General features: G+C 31.1%; 3 protein-coding genes and 1 long non-coding RNA gene across 9 annotated transcripts in view; 2 read left to right on the forward strand and 2 right to left on the reverse strand.

Moving 5' to 3' along the window:
• Nucleotides 1-1,854: 1,854 nt before the first annotated feature.
• Nucleotides 1,855-3,557, reverse strand: LOC126914859 (uncharacterized). Its single transcript, XR_007709879.1, has 2 exons — nucleotides 3,169-3,557; nucleotides 1,855-2,494 (listed from the first exon to the last, which is right to left on the reverse strand). It is a non-coding gene; the product is annotated as an uncharacterized LOC126914859 (long non-coding RNA).
• An 86-nt stretch (nucleotides 3,558-3,643) lies between these two features.
• On the forward strand, nucleotides 3,644-9,080 carry LOC126914687 (importin subunit alpha-7). The gene is made up of 8 exons (XM_050718973.1): nucleotides 3,644-3,828; nucleotides 4,881-5,090; nucleotides 5,160-5,354; nucleotides 5,465-5,685; nucleotides 5,775-6,038; nucleotides 6,112-6,316; nucleotides 6,400-6,703; nucleotides 6,784-9,080. Exons 2-8 carry the CDS (start codon nucleotides 4,881-4,883, stop codon nucleotides 6,978-6,980), a joined length of 1,596 nt encoding a protein of 531 aa, XP_050574930.1. The 5' UTR covers nucleotides 3,644-3,828; the 3' UTR covers nucleotides 6,981-9,080.
• Nucleotides 9,066-14,941, reverse strand: part of LOC126914704 (uncharacterized) — a 49,917-nt gene continuing 44,041 nt past the window's right edge. Inside the window, exons 1-3 of one of the 6 annotated variants that reach the window (XM_050719038.1) lie at nucleotides 11,744-11,891; nucleotides 9,622-10,464; nucleotides 9,066-9,535 (exon numbers count right to left, since the gene is read on the reverse strand). In XM_050719038.1, coding sequence (XP_050574995.1) covers nucleotides 9,221-9,535; nucleotides 9,622-10,341 — 1,035 coding nt within the window. In that variant the 5' untranslated portion in view covers nucleotides 10,342-10,464; nucleotides 11,744-11,891 and the 3' untranslated portion in view covers nucleotides 9,066-9,220. Of the gene's footprint in view, nucleotides 9,536-9,621; nucleotides 10,465-10,697; nucleotides 10,917-11,165; nucleotides 11,423-11,539; nucleotides 11,674-11,743; nucleotides 11,892-14,941 lie in introns of those variants that run through there. The other 5 variants (XM_050719036.1, XM_050719039.1, XM_050719037.1 and 2 more) reach the window with 5 other exon arrangements.
• On the forward strand, nucleotides 11,700-14,319 carry LOC126914709 (palmitoyltransferase ZDHHC6). Its single transcript, XM_050719056.1, has 7 exons — nucleotides 11,700-11,848; nucleotides 12,223-12,404; nucleotides 12,473-12,557; nucleotides 12,627-12,901; nucleotides 12,989-13,201; nucleotides 13,295-13,482; nucleotides 13,543-14,319. Exons 1-7 carry the CDS (start codon nucleotides 11,794-11,796, stop codon nucleotides 13,679-13,681), a joined length of 1,137 nt encoding a protein of 378 aa, XP_050575013.1. The 5' UTR covers nucleotides 11,700-11,793; the 3' UTR covers nucleotides 13,682-14,319.

The following is a 14,941-nucleotide window of genomic DNA, read 5'->3' on the forward strand; positions in this document are numbered from 1 at the left end:
CGAAAGTAGTCTGCGACGAAAAAAAGAAAGAAAAAAGAAAGAAATGAAAAACGAAAAAGAAAGAAGTCTTTTATGAGATCCATTTTCTAGAAGGTCGATGGAATGTCGTGTCGCCGTTGGTACGCCGCTTCACGACGGTAAGAATTGTATTTCATTTTAAATGGCCGTTTCATCGCGCAGCTTCCTCGATATTACGACTCGCGGAGAATACCCGACGTCCTAGTAACGATTTCCTTTGTTCCATCGCGAGATAAAACGACCCTTGGTCACCGTTCACCATTCTTCGTGCGATCGTAACGCGATCGTTAAGGAACCAGCTTCGTTCACTTGGTTTACACGTTAAATCAAATTATGTAATTCGTCGCTACTGGTACCGATCATAGCAGATATGCGGGCGCTCTATACGAATTTTAGTAGTCCCATCATCTAGCGTGACTTTTAAATACAGCGGGGAAATTCTTTTTATACACGTATCTTTTTATGTATAGAAATTTCCTCGCGTAACGATCATTGTGGGAAAGCATAGGTGAAAACGATCTTTTCTCCTCCTTTCAATGGAATAATCATTGCCTGTGATTTTTCTAGACAATGGTAGGATCTCTTCTTTTACACGTGTCCTTCTATTCTAATATACAAATTTTCTTTATACAACGATTATTGCGTAGATGAAGGATTTTTCTTCTTAATGAAATAGTCGCAAAAGATGAAACTTTCGTTCATTTGTTACTAAAGCATATAAAAACTTCACTGTTTTCATTTGAAAAAAGGAAATACATTGCGTCTCATGTCTATAAAAGCTATCAAATAATCGTCAATTTTAGTAAAATGGTAAAATAAATAATTTTTTTTTCTTATTTCATAACTGCAGAACCAACCTGACAAGATATTTTACAGAATATTTTGTTTCATATATTATTTTCTGATCATGTCCTGCCTATAAGAAACTACAATTTTAGGATGGTATTATATTCACGGGACGCGGCGTATAATATGTATACATATCCATGTGGAAGTTAAAAGTTTGATAAAAATCCTCAGTTACCTACGTCACTGTACCCCAAGACTCGATGCATCAGTCCAGCTTGCATCTGTATGTATTTAAGCTGGGGGGAGCCCCTATGTGACATCATCCCCCTCCATACGTGCGGCCGATTCGTTTCGCTGGCTGACTTCTGTCGCCTAACTCGAAAACACCCCTGGACCCTGCCACCTCCCTTTACCTTTAATCTTTATCAATCCATCCAGCCGAGCCAGAATCGAACCAAGGAACGGACGGCGCCGCGCATTATTCACGCCCGATAGCTCCTCAACCCTCCGCTCGTCCTTCGAGCTTTACCTTCCACCACCGACGCCACCCCTTTTTCTCACCCCTCTCTCAACCTAAATACTTTTCGCAGAGTTCACCAACGACTCACTTTAACGACTCGATTCGTGATACTTGTCACGATCGGCTCCACTAGGCGATTTTGTTTTTGAAGATTTCTTATTCGACAGAATTTGCAATAGGATTGACAGGGTTGATTAAAGGGAAGGATTTAGTGGAATTGAGAGTTGGGAAATCTCTTTTGCGCAGGGTAATTGTATCGCGTGTATCGATTGTACCGGTAATTATGAAAGTGATGTAACTGCATGAAAAAATATAAATGTGATTTAATTGTCTTACTACTTTCATAATCGTCAGTACAATTATCGATTATTAGATTTCGGAATCTTTATGGGGAATTTAAAAGAGTGAGGATATGCATAATATGAAAAAATATATGAGTAATAACGCGTTACTCGAAAGTAATAGTATAAATATTCGCAATTTATTAATTATTAAAAGTGTGTAAAAAGGAGGAAACAGATAAACTGTTTAGTTTATACAGTTGTGTATTTTCCATAATACATATGTCACACAGTATAGTATAGTAATAGAGAGTTTTTATAAAATTTATGAATTATTCTTTAGCACAATAACAATATCTCTATAGTTTTTTCAATTATTTGTTATTGTAGCCTTAAGAATTGTTTCATATAGCAATGCAACATTTTTCAAAAGTTTGCGAATTACTTTATAGTAGCAGTATTTCTTCATAGTTTTATTAATTATTTATTGTTGATATCTTAAGCATTTGGTATTTAAAAAAACAATTCATGATTAATTTTTGTAGATATCCAAGTATGTTCTATCGTAAAAATTATATTAATATAGTTATATAGAAAGAAAATAGTTAAATCAATAATATTGCTACCTTTAAATATTTTGCAATTCTCCTTTAAAAAATATAGAATGTTCAATGAATATTTATCATAAAATATACTCCATTCTTCGAATCGAATGACATATTTGTTTGATTTGTATACATTACCATAATGAAATACCTGTTCGTTTAGAGGAAATACTATCCCAGTTTAGAACCGAAATAGGCGTACAGGTAGGTGGAGTCTTGTGTATAGGGGCAACCAATAATCGCCACACCTACCAGTCATCATCCTCTTCTGTTACTTTTACCTGAAATAGGAATAGGTAGGTTACGAAAGGCAAAATAAAGATCTACAAGATATATATATATATATATATATATATATATACACAGATCTAATAATACCATTACATATATCGTACACTAATCCTCAATGCATTCTAACTTGTCTGAGACTTATAATGTATCGAATAAAAAAAAACGTATTGATGATTGAAAACTAATTTATTATTCTGTTGAATTATTTATCTTTATATTATGAAATATTTGTAACAAATAAAAATTATAATAAATTGTACATTCTTTTTAAACAGGTTATCTGTATACTATATATATAATTTAAACTTACATTAAATTTTTATTATCTCTATCAATGTTGATGCTGTTTATAAATAAACGAAGTGTATAACACAATTTCTCTACATAATTCAAAATTCTTATTGTTCAAAGCAATAAGTGAAAAAAGAAGAAATAAGTGAACAGGTAGTGAAAATAAGTAAGTTTCGTTAAATACAGCTTATTTGTACAAAGATGTAAATATTAATTTCAATAATTTACTAAATAATCCATATGTATTATAAGGATGTACAATAAATATAACTTAGATATATAACATTAGTGCTATTTCAATAATTAAACTTCATTGATGCTTACTTTCACTATCTGTCCACTTAATTTTATCCGCGATTACATATTATCATACTTGTTATTATAATATCACAGAATACTCTATCTTATTTATTCTTCTCGTCGTTCCCGCCAGAGACCTTCGTGAATTTCTATTTAAACTTATAAAAAATCCAATTTCCGGTTATTGCTTTGTTTTACGCAGTCGTTCCGCGATTACGCGTTCCAGAAGACATCCACATCGCGTCTCATTTATGCCACCTTTTTCCTTTAACCAATGGGAGCCGAATCGGAGTTCGACCAATCAGAAACACGATCAGCGGTAAACATTTCTAGAACCTACTTGGAAACTACCAGTAGGAAAACTTTTGCAAATTTTATCATGGATCTCGTTCAATTTTGCATATTCACGAATTTTATTTCCCTTTAAAAAAGCAACGGTATCTACAAAATTTATAAAAATCGTACATTCGAAAGATTTCGAGGACACTTTCGGCTGAGCCAAAATTAGCTCGCTGAAAATTGGAAAATAGTTAATAAATATGACTGTTCGAATGGACCTATCAGCGTTCCGCAAGCAAGACCCGTGATTCCTTGCGCGTTGGAGTTCAGATCAAGGATTTCTGATCGGTCGTCGTAGTTTGAAGAGGTGAAAAAAAGTGCGGAGGTGCTTTTATTCGATATCCTTTATGAGATCTTACATTTAACGGTTGGCTCCTGAATTTCTTTCGCAGCCGTAAGTAACGAGAACTTTATTATCCCACAAAAATTATTCGCGAGTGTGATACTGATTGCGACGCATACGCAAGGAATCGAGGCGATTCCAGGCGAACGTCAGTCTTTCTGTTCCTCGTCGATGCCAAAATGTCTAATCTAGCGTGATCTGTTGTAGAGGGTACAATACCTCGTAACTAAATACGTACATATTTAATAATCGTTCGAACCTACGATCTTTTATCGCGTATTCCTTTGGAAGTAATATTTTTCGAGGCTACACCCCACCCCCGAACATTGTCGTTGAATTAATACCTAACCCTCAATAGTCCATTGTCAAGCAGCTTCAAGGTATTCCCAGAGCCCACTGATGATTTCATTACTTCCTGCATAGCGAATAATTTTTACATGTTTTTTTCAGCTATGTTACATCTCGTTATTAAACAAATATATTTTGACCGAATTGGTCTGATCGCATTACTGTATCAGTATCATAATTGTTATTTTTATATAGCATATTTAATCTATCATACTACATCTATCATACTGTGTACATATCTTATAGAATTATATACCGTAGTAACAATTGTTTTTTGTATCAAATATTGCTGATATTGACAAGTAGGTCAAATATGTTTGCAAATGTAAATTATTATTTTTGTTCCAATAAGGGTAATTATATACGCGCGCGCGCGAACACACACACACGTTAATTGTTTAATTTGAAAATTTGGTAAGGGAATTATTTTCAAACATATGCGCTATTTTTGGAATATATAGCAATTGATAAAAAGATTTAATAAAAAATTTCTATAATTTAATATGTTAATTATACTTAATGGTTAGTTTTAATTTTATATGTGTAAAATGATTAATTTTATTAATAAATTTTATATTTCTTTCATATCTTTCTTGATTATATAGAGAAATTGAAAGTGTTACATAATAAACATGAAATTTTTTTAGCTACATATATTAACTTTAATTGAATTATAGTTTTAATATTTTGTTTATTGTGCTTAATGTATTATGATTGAACTATAATATTAAGACAGTTTGCAAATATCTTTTTAGATGTCAGCCGCAACTACACACAAATATCGTTACAAAAATGTGGGCTTGGACTCGCAAGAACTAAGACGGCGTAGAGAAGAGGAAGGCGTTCAATTAAGAAAACAGAAAAGAGAACAACAGTTATCGAAGAGGCGCAATGTTCCTAACATAGTTACTGTTGATGATGATATTGTTACGGCAAATGAATCTGCTTTTGCTGCACCACAATCAGTAAGTTCAAATTAGGAATATAAAAATAACAAATTCTAAATACTCAAACATATCTTGTTTCTTTTACAGAAAACCGCCATTATGGTACTTGAAATGGTGCAAGAATTGTACAGTCCTAATCCTAAAGATCAGTTGGCTGCTACACAAAAATTTAGAAAAATGTTGTCTAGGGAACCAAATCCACCGATAGATGAAGTTGTAAAAACTGGAATTGTACCTAAATTTGTTGAATTCTTGCAGAATAATGCGAACTGTACGCTACAGGTTAGCTTGAAGATCATTCGTGAAGCAATAAATATTTGATATGACTTTAGTTTGAAGTTACTTGGCCTTCGAATTCTGTAGGAAGCAATAAATATTTGGTATGTCTTTAGTTTGAAGCTGCTTGGGCTCTAACAAATATAGCGAGTGGAACGTCTCAACAAACACGTGTGGTAGTGGATGCGGGAGCTGTACCTATCTTCATATCATTACTTGGTTCTGAATATGAAGATGTACAAGAACAAGCAGTTTGGGCATTGGGTAATATTGCAGGAGATAGCGCTGAGTGTAGAGATCACGTATTAGACAATGGAATCCTCACACCTCTTCTGCAGTAGGTTTCAAGCTTCAAGTTTCTTCGCTTTCGTTTATATATAAAATTATACATAAAATTAATTCGTTTTTCTTATTTCTTCATTTTAGATTACTTTCTAAAGCAACACGTTTATCGATGACACGTAATGGGGTGTGGGCACTATCGAATCTTTGTCGAGGCAAGAGTCCACCACCAGAATTCACGAAAGTGGCGCCGTGTTTACCAGTTTTAGCTCATTTTCTTAATCATACCGATAGTGATGTTCTAGCAGATGCTTGTTGGGCTCTTTCCTACTTAAGCGATGGACCGAATGAAAAAATTCAAGCAGTTATCGATGCAGGTGTCTGCAGACGTTTGGTAGAGTTACTCATGTAAGTATATTATTTATATTTGATAACGTACTATTTTTATTGAAATGTTAATAATGTAAGATATTGGTTTCAGGCACCAACAGGAAAATGTAATCAGCGCCGCGCTTCGAGCAGTGGGTAATATAGTTACAGGGGACGACGTACAAACACAAATCGTTCTTAATTGTTCTGTGTTGCAATGTTTGTATCATCTATTGAATTTGTCACTAGAAAGTATTCGCAAAGAAGCTTGTTGGACAATCTCTAATATTACAGCAGGAAATCCTCAGCAAATTCAAGTTTGTATACACTTCTTAAGAATGTAACTTTCAACGGTAAAATTTTTTCTTATTAAAGAAACAGGCTGATTTCGTTTGAACAGGCTGTCATCGATGCCGGTATATTTCCCGTCCTAATTGATATTTTAGCGAAAGCTGAATTCAAGATTCGAAAAGAAGCAGCATGGGCAATCACCAATGCTACAAGCGGTGGTGCACCTGAACAAATACGTTATATCGTTGTTGAAGGATGTATTCCACCTTTATGCAATTTGTTAACGGTAATGGATCCTAAGATCGTTCAAGTTGCATTAAGCGGATTGGAAAATATCTTGCGTGTAGGAGAACAAGATGCTGCCACGAATAATGGTATCAATCATTATGCGGTACAAATTGAGGAATGTTTCGGTAAGCATAAAATTAAAAGACAACTAGCTTGATTGTAATTTCATAGAAAAATTCTACTGTAAACAATTACAATGTTTCAGGCCTAAATAAAATAGAATTTTTGCAATCTCATCAAAATGTAGAAATCTATCAGAAGGCCTTCGACATAATTGAACGATATTTTGGATCTGAAGAAGAAGATACGCGAGTCGTACCAACTATTGACGCGCAAGGACAACAGTTCCAATTTAGAGCGCCCGATTCATCTCAGCTACCGGTCGAGGGTTTTGAGTTTTAATTCACTAGTTTTAATGAGACCTCCGATTGTATCAGCTGATTTGACCTTGTTTCGTTCGTTGTGTTTACAACTATTTTTCCTGAAATAGACATTTTAAAAATGGAAGAAAAAAGTTCAATCAGATACAAAACAGTGGTACAACTACTACGTATATTTTGAATTCGTTTGTATCGATCAGAATATCAGTAAAAACAAATCTCGAAGTGATCAGTTTTTTGCTCGACGATAAAGATGAGTAAAATGTTTATACGCAGTTATTTTAAGTGGTTTTCTCTTATTATTTTAGCTACACCATATGCATCGTTCTAAGTTTACTACAAAAATGCGATTGTGTTTATTACGAATCTATGTCGAATTGTGACAATTCTTTTAGCTGTTAAGCTTTGAAGCAATTCGGATAAATTCGTATGTTCGACCTCATAACATAAACCATATTTAGTATGAAACGTTTAGTTTATTGGAATTAACAAAGTAAACATCTTAGTGCTTAAGTAGAACAAATAATTACCGAAACAATGATCAGGACAATTTACTACTGAAGTAACATACTTCAAACGACGTACGACTGACTCAGAATTACGAAAAACTTGCACAACTAGCAAGACATTAATGACTGAAGTACGCGACTACGTAGCCAACACGGACAACTTTATGCAACGCGTTACTCACATCCTTACTACATTAGGTAGGAAACATGACCAATTAAACTTTTTTACTGTAAATACGTATCTTGTAATTTTAAGGCCATTTTATACAGAATGTCCTTAAGAAAAGAAGTAACATTTATGTCAGATTAATGTGATTTCTATTCTTTGAAAATACATTATATATAAATGCATATCTAATATTTTACTTAATCTTGACATAGAGATATTACCAAAATATTTTGATTACTCTAAATTATAGAATATTTTTAATATATTTCTTCTAAATTTAGAAGCTTCGAAATTGTGAATGTACATAATTATGTTTAAACTTCTTATTATACTATTTAAGTTTTCCATATTTAAGAATTTAATTTTTTAATATTAAAATTATAGTAATAAATATTTTAAAATATATTCATATTTTCTTATAACAAGAGAATAAATTTTTCGTACATATCGTAAAAAAATCGTCCGTAGTCGCGATCTTATTAAATTTTGGACATTCTGTATAAAAGGTCTGCGACTGTATAAAATGTATTTATTATTTAGGTTTGACGGTACCACGCTATATTATGCAAGATATATAAATATATATAAATATATATATATATATTAACTACTTTTAGTTACGGACATATTACGACAGAGGAGGACTGTATCATAAGCAACTCGTAAATGATCATTTTGCTAACACGATATTTTAGCAAGGTGCATTACGAGCATTTGTTGCCAATTTATAAAATGCATATTAAATAGGATATAAGCATATTGAGAAAAGAATTTTGCCATCTTACGTTACGCACGCTATTCTTAAATGAACAGTGATAAAAATATTTTAAAATATTACTATTGAAGAAATTATATACAAATGCTTGTTTCTACAGGTCATTCGATTTCTTTGATCTTCCTCAAATATATATATATATATATAAACGTATCACTTATGTAAGCTATTAAATTTTGATACGAAGCAATTATTATAATTTTATAACTTATTTCAGCAATACATTCAATAAAGAAAAGTTTGTGGGGAAAAAATTTTTTGCATGAGTTTGCAAAGATATATTATATGTTTTTCCCATATAACTAAAAATAAAAAGAAAGATTGTTTTTCTACCGATGCGATTCCATTTGTGGTACAACATAGAAGAAACGCATTGTAAATTGGCAATTAAAGACGTTAACAATACGTGGACGAGGACCGACATGTTACACTATTAAGATACAATCACATGTATGAAGTAAATCTATTCATTGTACTTTACTTTAAAGCTGTATAAACATGTCATTCAAGAGCATAACTGAAATCATGCCAGAGGCATCGATTTTGTTGTTATATTTTTTGAAAATTTGTAGAAACCGCCAAATCCATTGGAAATCTTTATCTGAGAATGTTGATTTTCTGTACTGTCATTTGACGTAATAAAATAAAGTTGAATATTAATATACAAAACTTTTATTCACTCACTTAAATACTATCCATGATACACTCTACAGTAGCAAAATTATATATTACATCTTGTTAATATTCTTATACTCTTTATTATCACAATGTTATATTAATTAATTACATCCTCTACGTTTACTAAAAGGTTATAGCTTGTTGTTTATAGAAAAAGAACAATCTGCATAATTGAAATTTGTATTTGTTTCTGGTAAAATGGGTACAATAATTCCATCTGTAAGTCTAGTTACTAGTGGATCTAGAATGTCTTTGTGCATATAATTTGATAATCTTTTAAATATTTGATTTTCAATAAATTCTAATTCCCTTTGAGATGATTTGTACCCATCAACAGTCACAGTTATTATATATATAACATTCTCAACTAAAGGCTTTTCTCTGTCACAAAAATTGTGAAAAGCTTTTAGTGCTTCAGTGTTTATGCTTAATAAATCTTGTATTATCTGAAAAAATATATTCTGATAGAAGCTATTGCTTTAAATGCAAATTTCACTTAAGAAACAAGAAACAAGATCATGTAGATACTCACTATTACTTTTTTTTGTGTAATTCGTTTTCTTAAATTATAAATGACTTGTCCAACATCATTTGGAAAGTCTTTTGGTGTCAATCTTAAATAATCATTATTACCTAAAATTTTGGCACTCAATTGTCCAAGTAATTGAGCTAAACAATTTAAGGTTTTAGTTTCATTTCCAAACAAAATAATAATTGAAGGTTTTGTAGGGAATAAGATTACGTCATATATTCCAGCTGATATATCATTCCAAATATTAGATCTTTGATTATGAAACCGTGTCTGAATTAGCTGTATTGATTTATGCAGTAAGTTATTTATATCAGTAAAATCTGTTTGTTTTGATTCAGTAGTTTCCTTCAGATTTTCATGAGTCTTTGTTGAAGTATAAATAAGAAATAGAGTTAAACATAAAATAGCAACACAGAAAAAAAATGTGGTATATTTTGGAAAAAACCCATCTGCAGGTTGTTTTTGTGGTTTACATGAGAAAGAACTATTAATGTTAAAAGATTGATTCCTATGAGGGTTATGAGAGCTTCGTTTATGCATCTGCGATCCTATAGGAGAATTACATGGGGTATGAAAAGATTCTTGTTTGGAAATGTAATTACTACTGTCTTCATCACTATCATCATCTTCTTCATTGTCATCTTCATCATCGGTATATTGGATATCAGAAATATTACAAATTTCTGAGCCTTGTTGGTTAGTTCTGTATATGTTTTTCATTGCCAATGAATTTGTAGAGTTTTTGAAGGAATCGATTTCTTCAATTACTTGTACATTAGTGTCTCTTATGGAACGACGTGCTTTAGGAACAGGTGGTTTAGAAATTTCTATTTGATCATTTGGCTGAAAAGAACATTAACAATATTTCAAATACATATATAAGCTTTTGTCATACACGCAAATGTTTATATTCGTTATTTAATCAATAATTATACAGATTATAATATTATAGATTTTTTCGTATTTTATCGATCACAAAATATGTATATTATGAACGATAAAATTGAAGATCCTATATTTTCTTAAAAAATATTTGAACTATCAAGTTTCACTTAATACCACTAATTTATAAATACATTTCATTTAATTATTTTTCAGAAGAGCCACTTGTTGAACTAATTTAGACTATACCATTGTGATTGTTTAAAGGTAAAAAATTGTATAATTTTAATTATTTATAATGCAGTTTTATACCACATAACCTATAAGAAACCATTTATATCATACAAAATCATAGAGAAAGTATTTTGATTTTGTTATAAATATACTGAATACTACATTAAACAGTTTTATAGGTTATATTGGTAACTCTGTTACTAGATACATTTATGAGAACAAAAAAATTACAGCACGTAATCTGTAATGATGATGTCTGTTATAGGAATAATTACTTAAGTTTACAATGTATATATACTTCTACAGAAAATTATTATAATATTATTTAAGCAGACTAATTATTTCTCTGTTATTACATTATCCTTAATTTCCTTACTAAAGAAATTGACTGTAAATTTTATTATCACAAAATGACTTAGTAGAATTACCTATGATATTAATTTTGTAAAATTATTTAAAATAATGGTAAGTAAAGCGACAAATACGTATTGAAACTTTGTATGTTCAAGTTCTGATTCAAGTAGGGGAAGATTAGTCGGTAACATTGTATTATACTATTATGTAAAATACATTTTTATCCTGTTACTGGTACAAAATTTATTTACAACGATGAACACATATATATTCATTTAATGATTCATATTTTAATTATGTTCTATGTACCGGAATATATTGATTCATAATACATATATCAAAATTTATAACAGATTTCCTGTATACCAAAAGACAAGAGTGCTACTTGAAAAGATTGAACTTGATATATACGAATTTTCTATTAAGTTTTGATAAGTGTATTAATTACTTTATAAAATATATATATTTCTGCCGATGAATTATTATACCGTATAAAAGGCATCAATCTTAAAAATACTCGACATTGGTGCCACCACTGATATGCTGTGCCAACATATATGAATCGTTACGGGATGTGTCGCCGAGAAAAATCTATTCCTACTGATTTTATAAACGATCACAAGCATTGTTCGTTCGCAGGCGTAACAAATACCTGGTTTTCAGGATTCGAGGAATATTTTAGGATAGTTTTATGGTGACGGCATGTGTGTCGATCCGTTAAAGAAAATATGCCATTGGGGTCCACTCACTGCTCTTGGTAGGTCTTTTATCGAATGCCAAACAATTGAACATTTTTGCTATTCTGAAGTATTAAAAGTGGTAACATACTGTTTCAAATATAATCAGTTTATACATGTTACCACCTATAAGAAGAAATTCATCGTAGAAATGTTGTGGGAATAAACTTGACAGATGATTGCTTCCATTTTGTTTTACGTACATTGCAATAAACTACCGCGAAATTTGAATGCACTTTTGATATTTTAATTACTTTTCACAATAATTTTTGTAATATACCGCTGTATATACTGTAATATACTACTGAATATATAAATATATTGTTTAAATTAGTTTATGATTTACATTTATTTATATTAATATCGTATTCTTTGACATATTTTTGTGTTCTAGGAATTATAAAGATAATTACTTTGATGACAATACATTGTAGTAGACAGTGGTGGCCACCGCAAGAAAGTTTCTTTGGAGCAGTTAATTTTATTCTTTTCTTTTGTCTTAGTGGCTCTACTCTTTTCCATTTTATTAGTGCTATTTACGAAGGGCCTGGATTTCTTCCATTAAAATGGATGCCGGTACTATAATACATTTTTGGATACAGTACAATTTTTTCATACAGAATTTAAAGTGTTTCTTTTTTTAGGGAAAAGTGACAGACACCCAATATTTACAATATTGTTCTGTTTGCGAAGGATACAAGGCACCAAGATCTCATCATTGCAGAAAGTGTAAGATTTCATATCATTAAATGAATCTGATAGTCTATGTAACATATTGAATTTATTTTTTATTTGTAGGTGGTCGTTGTGTTATGAAAATGGATCACCATTGTCCATGGATAAATAATTGTGTAGGACATTACAATCATTGTCATTTTACAGCATTTTTAGCAAGTGCGGTTGGTGGATGTTGTGTTTCCACATTTACACTAGTTTCTTGGGTGATGACTGTGTTATCATTGAAACCATTATTATTTCCACCACCTTCTATATTTATTCTGATATTAGTTATCTTCAGTATTGGCTTGTCAATTGGTGTTATTCTTGCTGTTGGAACATTACTTTATTTTCAAGTAAGATTATTATATTCTATGGCTAAATTGTTATTTACATAAGATCATTTATGTTGTTATGATAGTAATTATCTGTATTTTTTACAGCTACTATCTATAATAAAAAATAGAACAGAAATAGAAGCTTGGATTTCAGAGAAAGCTCATTATCGAAGATTTGGAACTAGAGACAAATTTGTTTATCCATACTCAAAAGGATGGCGCTTTAATTTACGGCAAGTTCTTACATGGGATTGTACACCGGTAGGTGATGGAATTCATTGGCCTGTTGTCGAAGGTTGTGACCAGTATACTTTAACGGTAATGTCATATACATTATTTTCTAAGTAAATATATTTTTTTATTGTATAGCTCATAAAAATCTAACACGCGATTGTTTCTATAATATTTCAGCGGGAACAATTAGCTCAGAAAAAAGATAAACGAAAGAGAGCTAAGACTTATAGAGTTATAGAAGAAGCATATGGATCGCGTTTACCATTAACACACGGTTGGGGTGTACTTTGTCATCCACCTTGCACCGATGAACCCCGCATTAAGCTCAAAGTTGGAGATATCGTAATCGTAACGCGGTGGAGGAAGTATGTTCACATAAAAAACTATTATTACTTATGAAAAAGTTTAATCGATAAATCTTGTAGATACTGGTTATTTGGAGAGAAGAAGCAAAACGAGGAGAACGAGAAGCAAGTACGAACTCGTGGTTGGTTCCCACGGCCTTGTGCCATTGAAGTGATTGAGAACGAAGCATATTCCTCCGCCTTAACAAAATCAGATTAAAACATTCCTTCTCTGTGTAGAGATTTTATAGAGCATTTATGAATGTACCATTGAACAGACGGGAATATTTTTATCTAGTGTCTTGTATGTAAGTGTTTACGATGGATGAGTGTCTTTAAAAATTGTAATGATTTAATATAGAAGAAATTTTCTTTAGAACAATTAACATTTGAAGTACCAGTTACTATATTTATTACATAAGCGACGAGATTAAATTACTTTTAAAGTAACTTGCACAAAGTAAGATTTCATTGTACTTTTTCATTTCTTTTTTTTTTATATAAATATATTTGTGATAATGTGTATTTAAAATATATGCAGAATGAAAAATTTTATTACATTTTTGTATATGAAGGTTTAGTAACGGGAACTGTGTTTAATATACAACTATGTGTAAATATTTTGTCCTTGTTATTACTGTTGTAAATAACACTTTCGTTATTTGTGCAACAATGACTCGAGTGGCATTTTTTAATTCATCTGGTACAAAAGATTTTAATAATATAAATTCGTAATTTGTGATTCGTAGTGATTAACTTATTCTTCGAATAATTATAAAATAATACATTTTATCGAATTACATTTTTATGAATTTTGTAATCAATGAATAAATGAAAACCGTTTCGCTGAAAACCGTGTTTGCGCGACTTTTATTTTAGCAAAATTAGTCGCGTATATTTTTATACTTTACATTGTGTCGACCTAAGGAGCTCGTGGAAAATCAATAACACTGTGAAAAGTAACACTGATCGACGGAGTACATCATAGCTTTGTACAAATACTACGTTAAGCTGCGTGATACATTTTTCCACGAATCAATTTAATAGGGTACAAAAATGACATGCGATGCAGGCACGTGCCCCTTGCACATTCTCCTATGTATTTTATTACTTTTAATCGATACAACTCGAAGCCCGTAATACGCAACGTTACAGTATGCAATATTTTTAAAGAATTTAACTACGATTCAACGAAGTAGCCTTACTTCTACAAAATTAAAAATACTTCCAAATGAAAATATTTTCATTATTCACGAATAAAATTAGGTCACTGGAAATATTGCCTAACGGGATAAAAACAGGACATTCTTACTTTGACACAAAATTAGATATATATTCAAATAGAAATGTTTTTATTACTAACGAACCGATTTTTATTTGATTAAAAAATATATTTTTCACTTGTGTCAGGAGATATTTTTCTAAAAGATATAGCAGGCCAAGATATCGAATCGACGAACACGTGAATCTATAAGTTTTA

The sequence above is a fragment of the Bombus affinis genome, chromosome 3, assembly GCF_024516045.1.
Source record: "Bombus affinis isolate iyBomAffi1 chromosome 3, iyBomAffi1.2, whole genome shotgun sequence".
Taxonomy (NCBI): Eukaryota; Metazoa; Arthropoda; class Insecta; order Hymenoptera; family Apidae; genus Bombus; species Bombus affinis.